At 59.2% G+C, this 19,237-nt stretch overlaps 3 protein-coding genes across 6 annotated transcripts; 1 reads left to right on the forward strand and 2 right to left on the reverse strand.

Moving 5' to 3' along the window:
• SPEM1 (spermatid maturation 1) lies at positions 1–1,316 on the reverse strand. The gene is made up of 3 exons (XM_033184768.1): positions 1,109–1,316; positions 951–1,011; positions 1–757 (listed from the first exon to the last, which is right to left on the reverse strand). Exons 1-3 carry the CDS (start codon positions 1,250–1,252, stop codon positions 33–35), a joined length of 930 nt encoding a protein of 309 aa, XP_033040659.1. The 5' UTR covers positions 1,253–1,316; the 3' UTR covers positions 1–32.
• A 473-nt stretch (positions 1,317–1,789) lies between these two features.
• Positions 1,790–17,033, reverse strand: NLGN2 (neuroligin 2). Of its 4 annotated transcripts, none has more exons than XM_033184772.1 (8): positions 16,894–17,033; positions 12,984–16,673; positions 9,471–9,521; positions 7,173–7,322; positions 6,818–7,003; positions 6,518–6,710; positions 5,549–6,145; positions 1,790–4,710 (listed from the first exon to the last, which is right to left on the reverse strand). In XM_033184772.1, the coding sequence occupies exons 2-8, from the start codon at positions 13,441–13,443 to the stop codon at positions 3,837–3,839; spliced, it is 2,511 nt and encodes an 836-aa protein (XP_033040663.1). In that variant the 5' UTR covers positions 13,444–16,673; positions 16,894–17,033; the 3' UTR covers positions 1,790–3,836. The 4 variants fall into 4 exon arrangements, with proteins under 4 accessions (XP_033040663.1, XP_033040660.1, XP_033040662.1 ...); XM_033184769.1 differs by lacking the exon at positions 16,894–17,033 and having other exon boundaries at positions 12,984–13,687; positions 16,097–16,880; XM_033184771.1 differs by lacking the exon at positions 16,894–17,033 and having other exon boundaries at positions 12,984–14,083; positions 16,097–16,880.
• A 497-nt stretch (positions 17,034–17,530) lies between these two features.
• Positions 17,531–18,706, forward strand: TMEM256 (transmembrane protein 256). The gene is made up of 4 exons (XM_033184783.1): positions 17,531–17,688; positions 17,995–18,026; positions 18,294–18,374; positions 18,474–18,706. The coding sequence occupies exons 1-4, from the start codon at positions 17,604–17,606 to the stop codon at positions 18,615–18,617; spliced, it is 342 nt and encodes a 113-aa protein (XP_033040674.1). The 5' UTR covers positions 17,531–17,603; the 3' UTR covers positions 18,618–18,706.
• The last annotated feature ends 531 nt before the right edge of the window (positions 18,707–19,237 follow it).

The raw sequence follows: 19,237 nt of genomic DNA on the forward strand, positions 1-19,237 counted from the left end.
TCACCTCCTCTCTCCTTTTTATTTTTTTCCATTCACCTCCCAGTCAGGGAACGGTACACCCAATTCTTGCTTGTCCCCTCGGCAGTGCTGGATCCAGAGGCCAGAGGGTAGCAGCGGGACAGGGCCTCCACCTCCCGGGTCAGTTCCCGTAGCCGCCGCCTCACGTCCCGGGCATCATACACTATTCGGCCTGAGGAGCGGCACCGGGAAAATTCAGGGACGACTGCTGGGCCCAGGATGGGAGCTGGGACAGGCTGGTACTGAGCCACCTCTGCCTCTGGCACCGCCCCCTCCCCACTGTTCTTGTGGCTAGGAGCCTCAGGGCTGGGAGGTGGGGGGTTCACAGAATACACATAGGCCCTTAGGCCCAGCTCGGACCGCATGTCTGTTCTGAGGGGCCTTTCCTCTATGGTAGGCTGGAAGCGGATGGTCTGGGGAGGGGGCTCCGGGGGGTCCTGAGTCCAGGGAACCCAGGTCCCCTGAGTGTGTTGGAAGCCTTCCCAGTCCTTAGGGCCATCCCAGTGGTAGGAGCAGATGGCTGGGTACTGATAGGGCTTCTCGTCATCAGTGTCAGGAGCCCAAGCTACTGGGCAGTGAGCACAGTGTGTGGGACAGCCTCGACGGCGATGGCGGCGAGCTGGGGGCGGGGTCACGGTCATCTTCACAGGGTCCATGGTGCACCGAAGATGGACTGCAGGGGAACTCTGCTTCTTAGAGGGCTGGGTCTGCTTTCCGAGTGAGGATGACTTAGGAGCTTCTGTGGATGGGGAGAGGTGAGACTAGTGGGGAGGCCAGCTCCGACAGGCATGGAGAGGCAGGGCCCAGGGAGGGCAGCCGCACAGCTATGGTGTCCGAGAGGGGTGAGCAAGAAGGGAAGGGGCTAATTTAGGGCCGAGGCTAGAGCGCCTGACTTCTGCCCCTCCTGTGCCCCAGTCCCCACACCTGCTTACCTTTCTCACAAATGGTATCATGGAACACTTGGTATAAGATGCCACGGAATCGGCTCCAGAGCTAGGTGGGGGAAGACACAGTGATGCCAGGCAGGCCCTGGCCGGCAGGCCTGCCCCCACCATCCCACCAGCTCCCTCCCACCCGGCCCCACCCTGACCAGGGTCACTATATTGATGCTAATGTTAATGCAGATGATGAGGCCCAGCAGCAACAGGACAGAGTTGCCCAGGTCCTGGCAGCTGTTGGTGTTGCAGTTGTGATACGAGGCCCACTCGGGCCTCGGCCGCTCAGCCATGGCCATGGGGTCCCTAGGACCACCAGGGCCCTTACGCCCCCAGCCCACCGTGCCCACAGTGTCCACTGACTGCCTGTCTGTCCCTGAGGGTCTTGGGAGTGAACAGGTCACAATGGTGCCAGGCCACTCCCCTATAGTGTGCCAAGGGACTACCCTGAGTCCTGGACCTGTGGCTGACCCTCTTGCCTGAGCCCAGGCCTTGGCAGAGAACACACCTCTCACCTCATATGCCTCTGCTAAGTTAGCTGCCTACACCAGCCCACCGGGCCTCCGGCCTGTTTGACATCTGCCCCCATCAGCCCTTGTCCTTCCATTATAGAACGACCCCAGGCTCCAGTCTCGGCATAGACACGAGTCCTGACGTTCATTTGCCAGACACATTACCGTGGCAACCAGACCCCAGCACCCACTCCCCCTTCCTCTCAGACCTCAGAGCTGGTCACTGAAAAGAAGGGCTGGGGGTCAGGACCCCTCCTCCCTCGTCACTTCCCCAGGGCTTGTTTCTTCAGAGACCGCCCTCCCCACAACAGAGCAGGCACAACCAACAGTTAAACTTTTATATTTACAATATTCTCTTCATCTTTTGCCAGGTTTAAAAATGTGTACAGAGCCGCAAAGGGTTGGGGTAGGGATAAGGGATTGTCGGGATTGTTTTGGGGAGAGGAGCTGGGCATTGGAGTCCGTGGCTGAATCATGGGGTCCCCCAGCCCCCCTCCCATGCCCCAATTTGGGGGGCATCTGTCTACAGGGTTCAGGGCCCAGGTCTCTAGCATTTGGAGGGCATGGCTGTTTGGAGAGGAGCTAGACCAGGCAGGGGAAAGGATCCAAAAAGAACTAATTTTCCATGGATGGAGGTAGGAGGAGAAGGGATAGTCAGGAGGCAAAGTTCTGGGGACTCAAGACCAGGGATTCTGGATTTGGGTGTCAGTGGAAGACAGCACCCCAGCCCCTATTCAAGTTTGGCACTAACACTCCACAAAATGCCAGCAGATGAGGACTCTCCCGTCGTCTACTGTGTCCCTTACGCCCTTCCAGACATCATTCTTTTCCCAGAGGTCCTCTGGGGAGTCACCTCACACATTTCAAATTCTTCCTGCTGGTGTCTGCCCAAGCCCCATCCCCACTGCCCCCTCCATCTGTTCCTCAGCACCGCTGACCTCATTCTCCCCAACCTGTCCGGTGAGACCTTTCTCCCTGCTGCCTCCCCTCCGCCCTTCAAGACTCCTTTCTTTCAGCCAAGGAGGGGGGGTGGGTCAGAGAAGGGTGGTCAGCTGAGGAGAGGGATGGTCCGATACTGAGATGGGGACAGCTTCAAAGAGTGACGGAGATGAAGGGGAACGGGGAACTGAGGCAGGGCAGGGGAGACATGGTGAGGAGAAGGGGCACAGGCGGGAGCCCCCTCACCTGCCACATCCCTCACCCTGTATCCTGCTTGCCCTTAGTTTCCCCTGCCCTGCCTGGGACTGGGAAACTCTTGGCACATTTTGGGGGTCTTTCCGTTCAAATCCACCTACATAGTTTGGCACGGATGAGCAATGCTCTGAGGCCTGAGGGAAAGGCTGTCCTCGTACCCCAGCGAGGGCTTTGGTCAAACATGCATGGCCTCTGCGGTGGGTACATTGCCACGCCCCCTACCCCCAACTCGGGAGCAAGGGCTGGGCCTCCTGCAGGTTTGTTCACCCTCCTCAGCTCCTGCCACCTAGAAGCCTGTGCTCACCTGCCATGTGAGGAGAAACTGAGTGCCGGGCCTGAGGCCTGGGGGAGGCAGGGAAGTGCTGGGAAGAAAGGGGCCGTCTGCCTGGGAAAACACACATCCACATGCAGGAACATGTTTCCACTCAGAGAAATGCGTCCTGGACCACAGGAAAATAAGCTTCCAGGCAACACCGGGATGCGTGGACGCCTCCCTCCCCCGGCAGGAAATCTGTGTCTGTCCTCTCTGGAAGGTGAGGGCCTCCCTGGCAGAACGTGCTTCATCTGACTTGTGCCAAGGCGGGTGTGGGGGGAACATGCTTCGCTGGGGTGCGGGCAGGGGTGGCAGGGGCGAGGGGACTGTGATTTCCTCGATGCTTCCCAGGCTCCATCCTCTGCGGTCTGGTGGCCAAGGGTCACTGTTCGTGAACACACCACTTCCAGGGTCTCCAGGGGGAGGGAGAGGGGAGGAGGTGGGAGAAGGGATGAGGGAACAGGATTCTGGGGTACAAATCCCCACAGAAATTATTTGAGGGGGCCAACATGTGTCCAGGGCGGCAAAAAAAACCTCACCCTGCACATGGGAAAACACACCCCGTTGTGAGAAAGCACACCTCCACGCGGGAAAATACCACATTCCACACACCGAAGACAGGTGTCCCAATGGAGGGGAGAAAACGCCCCCCAGTTGTTCAAAGGCCCAGGTCCAGAGAAGAGACTGGGCTTCTCTGCGTGGGAAAGACACGCACCCCAGGGAGGAATCCCATGTCCACCTTAGTGCTGCTGGATGGCGTGTGACGACTCCACAGGAGAAAAGCCAGTTGCCAAGTCCTCCTCCCTGCCTTCGGAGTGGCCGGGCCAGGGAGGGCCGGGGAGGAGGGCCTCCCCACGCCGCCCCCTATACCCGAGTGGTGGAGTGGGGGTGGGGTAGCGTGTTGTTGTGGCTGGTAGCAGTGGGAGGGGGCGGGGGGAAGGGCCCAAAGGGGTGAAGGGAGGGAGGCGGTGGGGGTGGCGGTGGCCCCAGGCCACTGGGCAGCAGGGTCAGGGCCCCGGGGGCCAAGAGAGGCACATCGTCCGGTGCCCGGCGCAGGGCCAGGGTGTAGTCGGGCGGGCAGGCAGGGCGCAGAGCCTCTGCAGGGTCCGCCCCGACGCCACCACCTCGCTTCAGCTGCAGTGACACCAGCTCCTCCTCTGGTGGCAGCTCACGGCCCGCAGCGGGGAGCAGGGGGCCCCCACCGGGCACGCCAGAGCCTGAGCCGCCAGGTGGGCTAAGCCGCCTGCACCGCAGCTCCTGCCGCCGGTCCCGCTTGTAGTAGAGGGCAGCAAAGGCCAGGATGTTGAGGAAGAGGAGGGAGGCACCCACGGCCACGGTGACGCTCAGCTCCGTGGAGTAGTCCCGCGAGTCCCCGGGGAAGCGGTCGTAGGCCCTCGGGCCGGGCTCGGGCTCAGGCTCAGGAGGCAAGGTGGCGGGCGGTGGGGGCCGACGTGTGCCCGGGGCGCCGGCGGGGGGACGAGGCGGCCAGCGCGTGGCGTAGGGAGGCAGGCGCGTGGTGGTGGTGAAGAGCTCCGTGTGCAGGTTGTGCAGGTGGGGCACGAGCTCCAGCCAGAAGGCCACCTTGTTGGCTCGGTAGTTGTCACGTACACGTGGCTTCAGGCCTATGTGCAGATACTGCTTCTCCTTGCTGTTGAATTTGCTCCATACCACCTCCTCAAAGCGATTGGGCTTAGTGTGAATGAACTTGGTATCCTGCGGCACTGGCTGGTTGGGGTCCCTGTGGGCACAGGAGGGCAGGGAAAGGAGGAGTGAGAGCAAGGCTCTGAAGGAGGGTGAGTGGCAGTGGGAAGGGAGCCAGACAGAGATGCAGAGACACAGGGGGACGGCAAGAAAGCCAGAGAAAAAGTCACAGAGGCAGAGAGACGTAGATGGAGATGAAGAGACAGAGAAACTGCAGGAGACAACGCCAGAGAGACAAATAGGGATGGAGACAGACTGCCAGAGACAGCCAGAAATGCGGGTAGAGGGGCAGGGACAGACACAGAGATAGTCCCAGAGAAGCAGAAGCTGAGCCTGAATGAAACAGAGACAGGGTCAAAGACATGGGAGGGACAGCCAGAGACAGAGACACAGCGAGGCTGAAATCAGCCGGCAGCCGGAGACAGCGAAAAGTAAACAGACGTAAGAGAGCAGCAGAGGGAAGGGGGAAGAGCTGTCAGTGGATTTCCAGAGAGAGACAGAGACAGAAGTAAAGAGACAGACACAAACTCTTGCACACACTCAGACACACACACCTGAGCAGTCAGCCAGAGGTGCAGAGCCCTAGGGGGGTTGGGCAGGGGGGATCAGGCAAGGAGGAGGGAGAGATGGACACCAAGCCAAAACCACCGAATGGGCCCCCTACTCCCCAGAAAGGACAGGGGCCTCTCTGTCTGATACTGCTGAGTCTCCAACACTCAACTCAGTGCCTGGCACAGAGGTGTCTGGGTTGCTTTCACTCGAGCAAGAGAGCAGGCCAGAGTGAGTGCCTTAACAGAGGAATGGCAGCCATGTGAAGGAAGGAAGGAGGGCCCACCCAGCCCCACCCAGCCCCACCCAGCCCCTCTGGCCCTCACCCAGTCTTGGCGAAGTTGGTCCAGTAGGTCATGACCACGGCACTGAGCATGACGTCATTCTTGGAGAAGTTGCAGGGGAAGAGGTCAGTGGCACCCACCATGGGCACGCCAAAGACATAGGGCAGTTCATCCCCGTGAGCCGCATCTGCCCACTCAGGCCGGCCCTCCGCCTGGCAGTGGTGGTAGAAGGTGTAAAAGTAGACAGGAGACTGGTAGTCGGCGTGCAGCTTGGCGGTGGCCACAGCTGGTGCCACCCATTGGTGGTCAGTAAAGAGTGCCAGCAGGGTTTTGCGGCGCATTTCACCATTGTCCCGGTCGGCCCAGTCTGTGTACATAAACTTGATGGTCTCCCGAAGCACATCCTTGCCTTCCGGGTAGCCATACAGGTTGTCCACAAAGTTGGAGACAGTGAAGTCGAAGGCGCTGGCAGACACCCCGTCCTCGCTCTCTGCAGAGTCCTCCACGAACTTGAGGCCCTCTCCCTGGTTGACGCCGATGAGCATGTCATAGTTGAGGAATTCTCCCTGCTGCATGAGGATCTCAGGGTCATCGGGGACCACGTCGCCGTCCACCACGGGCCCAAAGGCGATATGGTAGCTGGGGAGAAGCGGTCAGGGTCTCACCACCTGCTCACTGGCCTCCTCTCGGCCCTTGGCCTGCTAAGCCCACACACAGATGCTTCCCTCCACCTGCAAGACCCTTCTTCCCTACTTGAAATCCTCCAATGGGTCCTTTGGGGGATCTGGCCACTCCAGAAGTCTTCCCAAAGCACTTCACGGCACCCTGTGCTCACCTGCTCTGTCTGAGCCCCTCCACTGAAGGAAGGCTTGAGAGAGGAGGCCACCGACTGGGGGCCTGAAGCCCATTTCTCCTTGCCAAAGGGGATGCCCACAGGCACCTCTCACCTCAGCCTCCTTGGAACCAGCAAGGAGAGTGAAGGCCTGGACCCAGCCCTCTCCCATCCCATACCGGGCAGGCTGCACGTCCTGGTCCACCAGCTCCCGGGACGGCTTCCGGCGCAGACACTCCACAGCTTCAGCGCTGTCCTCTCGGTCACAGCCCACCTTGGCTGCCAGCAGCCGCGTGTACTTGAGCGGCTGGTAGTTGACAGACCAGCTGGAAATGGCGGTGCCACTCTGGGCGATGGCCTTCTGGAACAGCCCTGGTGGGACAGGCGGACCTCAGGCCAGGTTGTGAGGACTAGCCTGAAGGAGAAGGGGGAGCTGGCAGGGTCAGGAAGGGTGGGACAGGCTGGGACACTGCTGGTACCTTCTGAATGGTGGGAGAGGATCAGAAGGTTGACGCAGGAGGCCCCTGCCCCAGACCCAAAGATGGTGATACGCTCGGGGTCGCCCCCAAAGTGGGCGATGTTTTCACTGAGCCAGCGCAGGGCCTGGATCTGGTCCAGGAGCCCATAGTTGCCTTTTGCAGCCTGGTCCCCGGTGCTGAGAAAACCTGGGAGTAGAGAAGAAGAGGGCTCCCTGGAGGTGTCACAGCGCCCCTGCCCTCTTTCTGGGCAGCTCAGTCCAGCCCAGAAGCCATTCTACTGGATGTGGACGAACCCTGCCCACCAGGCACACCTCCCAGACTCCCCCGATCCCCAGAGTTGGCTGCCCACCCTCACCGAGCACCCCAAGACGGTAGTTGAGCGTGGCTACAATGACGTTGCCGTAGGCGGCCAGGACTGAGCCATCGAACATGTTTCCGGTCCCCTCCATGTAGGAGCCGCCGTGGAGAAACAGCATCACAGGCTTCTTCCCAGGGTCACGGATATCTGTGTGGGGAGGGGGTGGGCAGGTGGGCCAGGGGGTCAGGGACAAGGACACAGTCAGACCGGAAGCAGCACCGCCCAGCTCCCAGGCCTGCTGAGGACTGGCCTGGAGCTCAGGGGACATGTCACTCCCATCCCTGGGGGGCAAGACCGGATTCCCCTCCTCCCTCCCCAGCTAGCCCTGGCAGACGGTCCCTCCCCACCCTCTGCCAGCCTTCCCCGCAGCACTTCTCCAATGCAGACCTTCCAAGAAACCCCATAGAGGCTGGGGGTGGGCAGTGGCCCTCCTTAGGGTATCTGCTGGATCCAGGGAACCCCCAACACCCCCCCACATAGCACATCTCCTTCCTGTCCCTGAGACGAGCAAGCTCCCGAGGCTAGAACTGGAGCTGGAGCTGCTGGCAGGGTCCTGGCATCTCCTCCAACTCAGGCCTCGGGCCTCCACTCCACATGGTACCCTGGTCGGTGGGTGAGGGGTGTCAGGCCTAGGGTCCCTGGTCTGTGGGTGAGGGGTGCCGGGCCTAGGGTCCCTGGGGCTTGGTCTCCTCCCCGCCCTAATTCCTTTCTAGGTCACCTCCCCAGTCACCATGGCAACCCCCAGCCTAATTACTGTGGCAGGAGGAGGAAGAGCCTGCTTAATGAAGCCAGGGTGCAGCTTAGTCTTGGATACCCCCAAACTGGCCTGAGCCCTGGGTTCTGCACTGGACTCCTTCCCGCCATACCCCCAGAGGATCCCCTGAGCCCTGCCACATGTGATCAGGTCCTTGGGTCGCTCCAGATTGGACTGAAGGGTGACTCATTCCAGAGGAGGTGGGAGTCTGAGAGTGCTTGCCAGGGTCCCCGAGGCTACAGTACCCTCCCCTGCCCCTGCAGCTCCCCATGATTCAGCTATAGTGCTAGGGCTGGGGTCACCCCTGGCCCACAGGTCCTCCTCTTTCTTGACACTGGCCCTCCCCTGCTAGCCTGGACACTCAGCAAACCAAAGCCAGGCCTGGCCCTCCACAGCTGGTCCCAGCACCTCTGCCCACCTCCCTCATCCTGCTAGAAACATCCCTCCTGCCAGAAGGTCAACCTGCAGGTCACTAAGACATTCTCCTTGACCTCACAGACAGCTTCCTGCCTCCCATCCCTAAGACCCCCTCTGCAGCCCCCATGCTCCTGACTGCTTCCACCAGAGCTCCCAGGTGGGCAGCACCCTTGCTGTGTTCTCCCCAAATCCTGTCCTCTCCTTTGCTCCTGAACCTCCAGTGACCTCCCAGCAGTTTCAGGCTGGAATCTCCTTCCCTCCAAGGTCCTGTCCTAATTGTCCTCAGTTCTCCCATCCTCACCCCACCCCTCTCCCAGTGTGGGGGGAGGAGGGGTCAGAAAGGGAAGGAGGCAGGAAGAGGGGCTGGGGCAACAAGAATTCAAAACCAACAACAAAAACAGGATCAAGAAAGAAGAAAGAAAGAAAGAAGAAAAAAAAAAACAACCAAAAAGCAAGAAGCTCTCGGGGCAGATTCAACAAGAAAAGAAAAAACAAAAAGATCCATTTTGGAAAAAAAGAAAAAAAGAAAAAAATTCTTTGCATTTTTTTTTTCAAAATTTTGTGGTGAAACTTCAAGATATTGGGCCCTGCTTTCAAAAATTGTCAAATTCTTTCATTCACTTCAAATGTTTGCGTTTTCTGTGTCTGACAGGCTTTTGGAAATTGCAACAGGCTTCTGATGTTTCAATGGTGTCATCAATTTGCCAACTTTTACATTTTTTTTGAACTGTTGTTTTGCTCCAATTTCAAATTGTTTTTTTCAAATGTTACATTTCACAAGTTTCAGAACCGTCCAGATTTATTTCCAATTCTAAACATTTTATCCAAATCTTTTGAATTTTTTTTCTCTGACATTCCAATTTCTTTTTGTTTTTCAGCTTATTTTCACCATGTTTAGCTTTTCTGGCAGGTTTTCTAGTGGGTCCAACATTGTTCAAATTTCGTTTGAAGTTTTCATAATTCTTTTTTCCAATTATTAAAAATTTTTCTTTTCTTTTCTTTTTCATTTTAGTTGGGAGAACGACTGAGGGGCCTTGAGGGCTATGGGGACATTTAGTGAGGGGCAGGGCCATGAACTTCCTCTTATAAGCAACCACATGCAGCAGCGGGATTTTTAAATCTACCTGTGTCTGGCGGATTGAGCGTCGCCTCGTCACGTTTTTTTGTGAGCGGACCTAAGACCGGGAACACAAAACAGAGAAAAAAGGACAATTTTGTGGGGAAAGATGGGGGTCGGGGGGAGGTGGTGGATGGGGAGGGGAGGAGAGAAAGCAGAAAAGGGGAGGGTGGGGGAGGCAGAAAAAATAAGCCAAAAAAAGCAAAATTTGTTTGCAAGAAAAAGAAACCAAGAAAAGAGAAAAACGTTCTACAACCCAATTTGTTCCCCTCCCCGGAAAAAGTCATGCCCCAAAGAAAAGGCTGGTTTTGGGGGGGTGGGGTGCCTGAGTGGGCTGAGGCCTGTCTTAAGACATATCCACTTGGCTGGAAAGGTTTTGGCTTGTCGATGTGTTTGCTAATTGCTGGAAATGAAACAGTGTTAGAGGTGGGGTGGGAGGGGAGAGGAAGCCCACCCAGAGCCCCTGGGAGACCAAGGCCAGCTTGCCACCCAGGCCACCTCTCAGAAGGCCCCCTTCAGGGCCAGCGAAGCACCTGCCTGCCCCCACAAGGCTGTAGGGAGGAGAGACTGCAGCAGAAAAGACTCTGCTTTCCTCTGGACCACTCTGCAGGGCAGCGGGCAGGACAGGGTTGGGGGGGCAGCCTGCCCCACAGCTCAGCCCCAGAAGCCTTCCGCTCCCCACTGGGGGGCTATGGGAAGGTCAGCTGGGGCTGCCTGCCCGCTACCCAGCCTCACCACCAGCACTTCTCATCTATCCGCACTCACAGGCCTGGCTTCTCACCCCAGTTCCCCAGTGTGGGCAAAGCAGGGAAGGGGGTCATCAGGTCTTGCCCTCCGCTCCAGCTCAACCCTCCGCACTCCCCACAACCTCGTCCCTTACCCAGGCTTCCTCTCCTCCCGGCAAAATGGTGAATTTCCCACCAGGGCCACCAGCCACCGCCTCCCCTGCCCCTGCTCCACTGCCAAAAAGCACCCCCTTCCCCAACGGCCGAGTGGATGGTTCAGTCCACAAACAGGGAACAAGAAACACAGTGCCCTGAGCCAGCCTGGCACACAGGTGCCAGCAGGTACCGGGAGCACCAGGTTCACCCAGTGTCAGGGCTTCTTCCAGATTACGGGGTTGGTCAGGGGCGAGCTGGAGCCCAGAGGCCTGGGGGTTCCCCAAGGCCGATTGGTTTTTCCTCAGTGACACAGGGACTGGCACATGGGTCAAAGCCAAGGATGGGTCAAGGCCAAGGCAAGCTCTGGAAGGCATCTCCTAAGTGGCAGTGATCGCCCCATGGGGACCCGCTGGGAACAGGACCTCTTCTTTGTGAGAGGATGGGGTGGGGACAAAGTCAGCAGGGCATGTGTGCACGTGAGTCTATGAAGCGCGTGTGTGAGCACGCCTGAGTCAACCTCTTCCTCCCAGAGCTGGTGTGAAGATTCAGTGAGATCACCTGAATGTGTCAGGCCCCAAGCAGGTCTGCAATAAGCAGTGGCTAAAAATACAGAAGGTGTGGGCAAGGGTGGTGTGGGGGCAGGGGCGGACAACTGTGTAGAGGTGTTGGGGTGGACAGTCCATTGGTGGCAAGTTCAGGGTGGATGTTTCACATGGGGGGTGACGAGACAGCACCCATGAGGGGGCTCTGGGGTGTGCAGAGCCTGTGTGAGAGTGGGGAGTGCTGGGATGGGCAGCCCGCATGGAGGTGCTGAGGTGAAGGACTCACAATGGGGCAGGCGCTGGGATGGCAGAGGAGTGTGGCATGTACGGCTCTCCTGTGGAGGGTGTTGTACTGGGGGGCAGATGGGGTATGTACTGGGATAAATGGCTTATGGGGAACTAGGGTGCTTCAAATTCGAATAGGATTAGAGTAGATGACGCTCCGTGCATTGTGCATATGGGTTGTTGGGAGGCGTGGTTTATACGGAGCTGGGTATGGCTAGGATGGGGGATACAGGGTGAATGGTCCATTTGGGAGGTATTGGGACAAACATGGGTGGGTGGAGGTGCATGAGATGTTCCGTGCTTGGCAGGAGCGGATTCTGGGTGCAGGGGGCACGGTGTTGGAGTACTTGTTCAGTGAGTAGGGTGCAAGGTTGCCAGATGTGTTTTCACCACCTGAGGTCGGGTGCAGATGATCCCTAGGTGGGAGTGGGGTAAACAATGACTGAGGAGTGTTGGGGGTGTTGGGGACTATGGTGTGAGGGGCCTGCTGAACACACAGCCCAGGCGTGTGGCGTTACTGGGGTGTAAGGTGTACATGTGGATGTTCTTAAGGCACATGATCTGTATCCAAGGATGCTGGGGAGCACGGGTGTGTGTGGGTGACACGGTACGCAGTTTCAGAGATGTGCTGGGGGTGTGTGTGATATGAAAGTATTGGGAATTGTGACTGTGGGGTGCTGGAGCACAAGGTCAGTGTATAAGTTGGTTGGGTGATGATTTAAGTGTGGAGTAGCTGGGATCTGCAGTCTGTTTCGGGACTTGAGCACGTGCCGTGGAGGTGCTGGGTGTGTACAGGGTACATTAGGGGCTCCTGGGTACCAGGCCTATGTGTAAGGTTGCTGGAAACATGGCCGGTGGGAAGCGTGGTGGCAGCGGATGGTCTCTACGCAGATGCTGCCATGTTTTGGAGCGGTGAGATGGGTGTCAAAAGAGCCACGGGGCGGGGGACGGGGCGGTGTTTGTGAAGCTGGTCTGTTGTGATGGCTGGAATCCACCTATTGCAGTGTTCACTGGTGAACACTGGAAGGTGTTCTGATTAGTCTTGGAGTGCTGAGCATGGAAGGTGGAGAACTGCACAGAGGGAGTGTGCCAGGGGCTATGAGCAGTCCTGTAGTGAACAAGAGTTCATTAAGAACAGAAGTTCGAGAGTCCCAGGGAAGATGGGTGGGCTGTGCTGTGAGCGGAGGGGCCCTCCACAAGGAGCTTCCCTGATCCTTCAGGGGAGAACAGGGGTCAAGGGAGAAGAGAAGGGCATCAGTACCACTGCCAAGGTGCTCAGCTCAGGCAAGGGGCTCTGGACATGATGTGATAAGGTGGAAGGCAGCCCTCGCCGGCCAGGGGGAGAGGGAGAGCCTGCGTTGTCCTGAAGTGCAGATGTAGCTAACCTGGGTATTCTGCCAGGAACAAGCTCAGGTCTGGCAGCGGGAGGTGGGGCAAGGTTGGAGTGGGTGTCTGAGCAGAGGGTGGATCACCTGATTCCCCCTCCATGTCCAGGTTGAGATTAGCTGGCAGACTGTGCCTCTTTGGGGAGAGAGTGGGTGAGCCTAGACCAGTGCCTGCTATCCCTACCATGACCCCCTGTGGGCACAAAGAACTTATGGGGCAGCTGTCTGCAGGGTGTGTGCCTGGGACTGCCTGGAGGCACCCTTACAATCCTCAGGGGGCACGTTGAGGCTGCAGGGACACTCCGTCCCTCACTGCCCCCACAAAGGCCCAGCTCTGAGCCCGAGAGCGGTGCCAGTGCCTGAGGGTCTGCATGTGCGTTTGTGGGCTGTGTCCACGGGGTGCCCGGCTTTGTGCCCGCGCCCTTACCGTCCTCGGTGGGCACGTAGAGGTTGAGGTACAGGCAGTCCTCGCTCTGGTTCTGCACGTAGGTGGCAGCCGCCTCCAAGTTATCGGTGAACCACACAGGCAGCATGATGGCGGGCAGCGCCCCGTGCAGGTTCTGCGGGCAGGCGGGCGGCAGGGTGGTGGCGTTGCGCACGCCGGGCCACGAGGCGGGCGCCTCAGGCGGCTGGAAGCGGCGGGCGCCCAGGGGCGGCGTGGCGTAGGGCACGCCCAAGAACTGCACGACGGGGCCCAGGATCTCGTTGTTGAGCTCGCGCCGCACACCGCGCACTCGCCCGTAGGCCGTGTGCACCACCGGGAAGCGCTCCTCCCCGAGGCTGCCGAGGCCCAGGCCGGGGCCGCCCGGGGCGCCGCCGCCGCCGGGACCCCCTCCCCCCCGTTGAGCCCCCGCCAGCCCCACCAGACACAGCGCCAGGAGCCACATGCTGATCGGGGGACCCCCCCTCCCTCCCCGGGACCCCCCCCCTCGGAGAGAGAGAGAAGGGGGGGGAGAGGGAGGGAGGCCCCCCTCGCCCCAGGAGGGAGGAGGGGGTGGGGGAAAGGAGGGAGGAGGGGGGTGGGGAGGGACCTGGGTTAGACTGGACAGAGAAGGGGTCTGTTCCTCTCCATGGAGGGGGCACGGGGTGGGGAAGGGGAAGGAGGTGGGAGAAGGTGAAGGCAGGCCCGACCTGCGGGAGGTGGAGCAAGAAGGGTAGGGTGGCAGGAGACAGACAGACGGACAGACAGAAAATACAGAGGTGGCCCAGGGAAAGGGAAATTGGAGGGGGCAGACAGAAAGGAACGGGGAAACAGAAGAGAGAAGTGGTTAGTGACCTGGAATTCAGACCAAGTTGCCCCCTTCTCCCACCCACAGGCCCCCTGACACCTCCCCACTCCCACCCAGCAGCTCTTCTCCCCTCAGCAGGTGCCTAGGCTGGGGGTGGGGCCCAGATGTGGTTCAAGTCCAGGGCCCAGCCAAAGGAGAGGCGGGTCAGCTCCCCAGACCCAGCATGCACCCTTCCAGCTGATGTATCCCTCCCAGGCAGGCTCTCCTCAGGGACTCAGGAGTCCCAGATCCCACCTCCCTGGGAGGGAATGAGATAGACAAGGAAGAGAGAAAAAAAAAAATACCAAGTCATTAATTAGCAGGAAGTAGCAGGTTTGTTTATATGTGTTAATTACTCCTGAGCTGTAATTTCATGGTGCTGAACCCCCACCCCAGGCCAGACTCAGGCCTTTCTTGGGACTGCACAAACCCAGCACCTTATCCCCATTTCAACACACCATTCGTTAAGGATTTGTGCTGCCCAGGATCCCTCTCTCCCCAGACTCTCTCCATTTCCTCCCTCAGAAGTTGGGGTACCTTGAGACTGGGGTTAGAGTAGGGAGGGGACGCTGGAGGGGCAAATCCAGGGACAGATGCATGATCCTGCAGCCGGTTGCCGGGTGACGGGATGCTGCCCCGCAATGTTACCTCGGCAACGGGCTGCAGCTTTAACCCTGGAGGGGGGGTCTGGAGGAAGACGGGAAGGGGCTGGCTTGGTTTGGGGGTCCATTCAGGGCGTGAAGGGGAGGGCAGAGGCATGAGTCAGAATGCAAGAGTTCCCCCCAACCTTAGCATAGAGGAAGAAGTACATATGTTGAGAGGAAGGGGAGATTGGGGGCACTAAGAACGCTAAAAGCCCTGCCTGTTGGCCAATCAGAGCCTAGCATTAGTGACCAGGCCTCTGGCTGGGGAGAGGGGGTGCTGAGGTGGGCTCCAGAGGACATCAGAGGAGCCTACTGACTGCCCCCTCCAGCAATTTCAAGCAACCTTGGACCCCACCACCTCTTCATCTTTGCAAGCCATTGTGACCCATGTCCTGGGGGCAACCCTTAGCTTTCTTCTCTTCCCATCCCAACCCATTCATTCACTTACCCTTCCCCTTGCCTGCCCCCCCACAGTTGCTGCTCTGATGCCTGGGTACTCAGGGCAGCAGGGGCCAGCCAAGGGAAAAGATCAGACCGGAGGGGCAGACACCCAGGTCATTTCGGCAAGCCCCCCCCCCCACCCCGTCCCCCCACCAGCCGCCAGAGCTGTTTGCTGACGCGGGGTTTTCAGAGCCAGGCGCCAGCCCGCGGGTGGCTCTCTGCAGGTGTCAATTTATTCCAGAGATGAGGACACAGGAATCCTTACCACACACACCCAGTCATGCCCCCTGCCTTTCAGCTTCTCTAAGGCTCCTATTCCCCCATCACCTGGAGGTGGCTCGGGGCTGATTCTCCCAGGATCTCCTTTTCCTGTGCCAGACTGGGCCAGTTACCATGGCCTTGCTGCCCCCTCCCCCTCCCCACAACAAGATCTGCTTCAGTCACCCTCTCCTCCTGAAGGTACTCTGGGCCCCTGGCCTCCTCCCACCAGCCAGCTCCGCTCCCTCCTTCCCTCCCACTGGAGGCCCCCCATCTCTCTCCTCTCCCTAGCGCTCCCTGGGAGCATCTTTCCTGGGCCTCTTCCAGCTTGCTCCAGGTCTTGCCTTCAGTCTCTCACCCTCGGTCTTTTTACATCTTTCTCTTCTGTATCTCTCTCCTTGGTGTTTCTCATTTCTTTCTCTCTCCTCCAAATACCTTCCCCAAATTCCCCCCTCAAGCCTTCTGTCTCTCTCTCCTGTCTTTCCCCATCTCTGTCTCCCCCATTTTCTCTCCCCATCTCTGTCTGCCACATCTTGCTCCCTCCTCCTTCTCCCCATCCCTCTGCCTTCTCTCTCCATTCCTGCCCAGGCCTGACTCCCCCAGCCGGGGAGAGTTGAGGGACGGGGGCTCAGGCCGCAGGCCCCCCCTTCCTGCAGTGGTGAAAATGGCTTGGCCGGGAAGGGGAGAAGGAGGGGGAGGGGGAGATGGGAACACACGGGGTCTGTGGGCCCATTCAAAGGATCATTCATGGACTGGAGAGAGGCAGAGACAAAGAGACCAAGACGCAGAGACACTGCGAGAGCATCCCTAGGCGGAGACACGCAGACAGAGCAGGCTGAGGGAAACCAGGCGCAGGGAGGGAGATGGGGAGAGGGAGACCCCAGTGGACCGCCACGCAGCCCCCTCCACCGGCCCGGCTTAGGTCCTACCTGGCTCAGCCCTGGGGCCGTGGTGCCTCCATCCAGGGCTCCGAGTGGGGGCGAACGGCCTTCGGGAGGGGGCGGCGGCCTCTGAGCCCCCGCGGCCCCGCAGGCCCAGCCCCCGCCCGCAGCGCCTCACCCGGCGGGGGAGGGGGATCGCCCCAGCCCCGGGGGGCGGGGCCGGGATCCAGTCGATCCTCGGGAAAAGGAGGGCTAGGGGATGGGATCAGGGGGAGCCCGAGAACAGGGAACCCCGCAGTAGGGACGATAGAGAAAGGAGGGGACAACGGGACAGGACTAGACTGAGGATCCACTGGTTCCGTGGGCCGGCTTCCAGGGACCAGAAGGCGGTCCAGGCGGAGGATCCTAAGGATCGGGTGCTGGAGGAAGAGTCCACGGCAATCCCCAGGGGCCCGGGGCCCGGGAGCGCAGGATCCGCGGTGCAGGGGCAGGGATCCAGCCGGAATCCTCGGGGAGGGGGAGGGATCTAGTCGATCCCGAGGGCGGGCGGGAGGGGGAGGTCCGGGGAGTCAGAGGAGGGCGGGAGCCGAGTCCAGAGCCCCGGGGTGGGGGGTCAGCGCGGCTCCTAGGAGGGAAGGCGGGGGTGAGGGGTGGCTTCGATGGATGCTCAGCAGCCGGGAGGCCCGGACTCCTGGCTCCGCGCGCCAGGGCCCGCCCGCCCCGCGTCCATCCCAGCCCGAGAGTGATGATCCGCCGGCGGAGCAGCCGCAGCAGCCCCGCGCGTCACCGCGCGGCCGCCTCCCCCGCCCCCTGCCGAGAGAGCGGCGCACACCCCCCGCTCGCACCCGCCTGCCCGCCCGCCCTCCGGAGAGTGGGGGGCTTGGAGATGGTGGGAGGGGGCGAGAGTGGACAGACGGACAGATGGACGTAGCGGGCCAGGGCAGGGTGGAGACATTCCCCCGGATCTTCCACCCTCGGGGTTCTCTCGGTCTCGGGGGGTAGGGGGAGAAAAATCTTAACTACAGGGGGCGGGGCATCATACAAAGAAGGAGGAGCCTTCAGACATGGGGAGGAGCCATCTGTGCAGTGGGCGGGGCTTACTGGCAATAGGTGGGGCTTTGCTACCTTTGGGGCCGCCTCTTTTTGGGAGTGGGTTTGATTTGAAGCTGAACAGGAGGAGCCTGTGGGAAAGGGGGCGGAACTTTGAGAGAAGACCGGGATCTTTGGAAATTGGCCGGAGCGGGGGGGTGGGGGGGTTCGAAGACGCGATCAACTTGGAAAGTGGGCCAATCCGTGACGCAAATCCCCTAGTCCCGCCCTCAACCCCGCCCCCCACTGCTTAGCTCCTCCGCTCCTAATTGGTGCTGGTTTCTCCGCCCGCCAGACGTCTTCGCCACTCTGCAGCGGTTTTACAAAGGCGGGTGAAGAGCTCAATGCTGAAATGAAAACGGCCCGGATTGGGCGCATGTGAACCTTATTTGCATGGACGGCCGGGATTGGCTGGCCTCTTGGGTGGCCTAGGCGGTGTTGGTGTGGTGCGTCCTGTTCTACAGCTATGGCCGGGCCAGCTGCAGCTTTCCGCCGCTTGGGCGCCTTGTCCGGAGCTGCGGCCTTAGGCTTGGCCTCCTACGGGGCGCACGGTCAGGGGGCTGGGGACGAAGCTGGGACTGTGCTTGGGGCGTCCTCCGGGGTCTGTTGCAAGGGCGCAACCTATAGGAAGTGCCCAGCCTCCCGTTTATCAGCCTGCCCGCGGAGCCCTAAACCTTTTCAAGTCCCCCAGCTGGGTCCAATTGGTTCCCAGTACTGCCCGAGCGTGTTCCTACCAATCGGAAGCTTCCTGGGAGGGGGTGGTGCCGTTTCTCGCCAATGTCCACCTAGGTCCCCCCGGATTGGGGGCGGTCAGGGCTGGCACTAGGACCGGTAACCTTTGCTTCTTTTCTCCACAGGCGCCCAATTCCCAGATGCCTACGGGAAGGAGGTGAAGTAACTGCGCTGGGGCTCCCTGACTCGTGGGTCTACGAAGGCATAAAGTCTGGGGTCCCTGGGGGAAGTGGGCGGGGAGGGCGGGGGCGAGCCGCGGATCTCTGGAGCAGCAAAGGCCAAAGGCTCTGTAAGCCAAAGGCCTGAAGTCAAGCTGGGACTTCAAGGGTGGGGCGGGGGAATGTACTTTGGTCCCTTGTGTCATCAGGGGATTTCAGACACCCGTATTGCCTACGATATCCCTTCGTTTCTCTTTTTCTTACAGCTGTTTGAAAAGGCCAACAAACACCACTTCTTACATAGCCTGGCCCTGTTAGGGGTGCCCCACTGCAGAAAGCCCCTCTGGGTAATCTTTCCCTGTGCCTAACCCTGACCAAGCCACACACACTCCCTCTCAGCCTGCCCCGTTCTTACAATCCCGTTTTCTGTGCTGTGTCTCCTTCAGGCCGGGTTATTGCTAGCTTCCGGAACGACCTTATTCTGCACCAGCTTTTACTACCAGGCTCTGAGTGGAGACCCCAGCATCCAGACTTTGGCCCCTGCAGGAGGGACCCTGCTGCTCTTGGGCTGGCTTGCCTTGGCTCTTTAAGCTCCCTTTTGCTTAATTACTGGGTTTTCTGGGCAGATTTTTTTAAACAGCTGGAGTAAGAAGAGGATTAAAAAGGAAAGGCAAATAAACTTTGGAGTCTTTGTTCATCTAACCTCTTGGAGGAGGAAGAGTAGGCATTTAACCTCTGAACTCCCTCCATTTCCTAAGATTTAATCAGTGAGGCTTAGGTCTGGGGATTCTGTTCACTTCAAGTTAACTTATAATGTTCTTACCCTGGTGGGCATCAAAATCATAAAGAATGCTTGAAATAATGCAGATTCCTACTGAAGCACTCTTTTGAGCCTGATAATCTGTATTTTAATAAGCTCATTTTGTGGTTCTGATGCATACTAGGTTTTTAATTTTATTATTATTATTATTTTGAGATGGAGTCTTGCTCTGTCACCCAGGCTGGAGTGCAGTGGTGCGACCTCGGCTCACTGCAACCTCTGCCTCCTAGGTTAAAGCGATTCTCCTGCCTCAGCCTCCTGAATAGCTGGGATTACAGGCGCCCGTCACCATGCCCAACTAATTTTTTGTATTTTTAGTAGACACGGGGTTTTGCCATGTTGGCCAGGCTGGTTTCGAACTCCTGACCTCAGGTGATCCGCCTGCCTTGG

This window comes from Trachypithecus francoisi, unplaced genomic scaffold, assembly GCF_009764315.1.
Source record: "Trachypithecus francoisi isolate TF-2019V2 unplaced genomic scaffold, Tfra_2.0 Lachesis_group20, whole genome shotgun sequence".
NCBI lineage: Eukaryota > Metazoa > Chordata > Mammalia > Primates > Cercopithecidae > Trachypithecus > Trachypithecus francoisi.

Excerpts from the sequence above, each read along its gene's own strand:
- NLGN2 (XM_033184772.1), bottom strand. The coding sequence starts at position 13,443 with ATGTGGCTCCTGGCGCTGTGTCTGGTGGGGCTGGCGGGGGCTCAACGG. Across the intron at positions 9,522-12,983 it reads CTACGTGCCCACCGAGGACG|GTCCGCTCACAAAAAAACGT; the intron begins GTAAGGGCGCGG and ends TCCCGGTCTTAG. Across the intron at positions 6,146-6,517 it reads CAGGACGTGCAGCCTGCCCG|CTACCATATCGCCTTTGGGC; the intron begins GTATGGGATGGG and ends GCTTCTCCCCAG.
- SPEM1 (XM_033184768.1), bottom strand. The coding sequence starts at position 1,252 with ATGGCCATGGCTGAGCGGCCGAGGCCCGAGTGGGCCTCGTATCACAAC. Across the intron at positions 1,012-1,108 it reads GCATCAATATAGTGACCCTG|CTCTGGAGCCGATTCCGTGG; the intron begins GTCAGGGTGGGG and ends TCCCCCACCTAG. Across the intron at positions 758-950 it reads TGATACCATTTGTGAGAAAG|AAGCTCCTAAGTCATCCTCA; the intron begins GTAAGCAGGTGT and ends CCCCATCCACAG.
- TMEM256 (XM_033184783.1), top strand. The coding sequence starts at position 17,604 with ATGGCCGGGCCAGCTGCAGCTTTCCGCCGCTTGGGCGCCTTGTCCGGA. Across the intron at positions 18,027-18,293 it reads CAGATGCCTACGGGAAGGAG|CTGTTTGAAAAGGCCAACAA; the intron begins GTGAAGTAACTG and ends TTTTTCTTACAG. Across the intron at positions 18,375-18,473 it reads ACTGCAGAAAGCCCCTCTGG|GCCGGGTTATTGCTAGCTTC; the intron begins GTAATCTTTCCC and ends TGTCTCCTTCAG.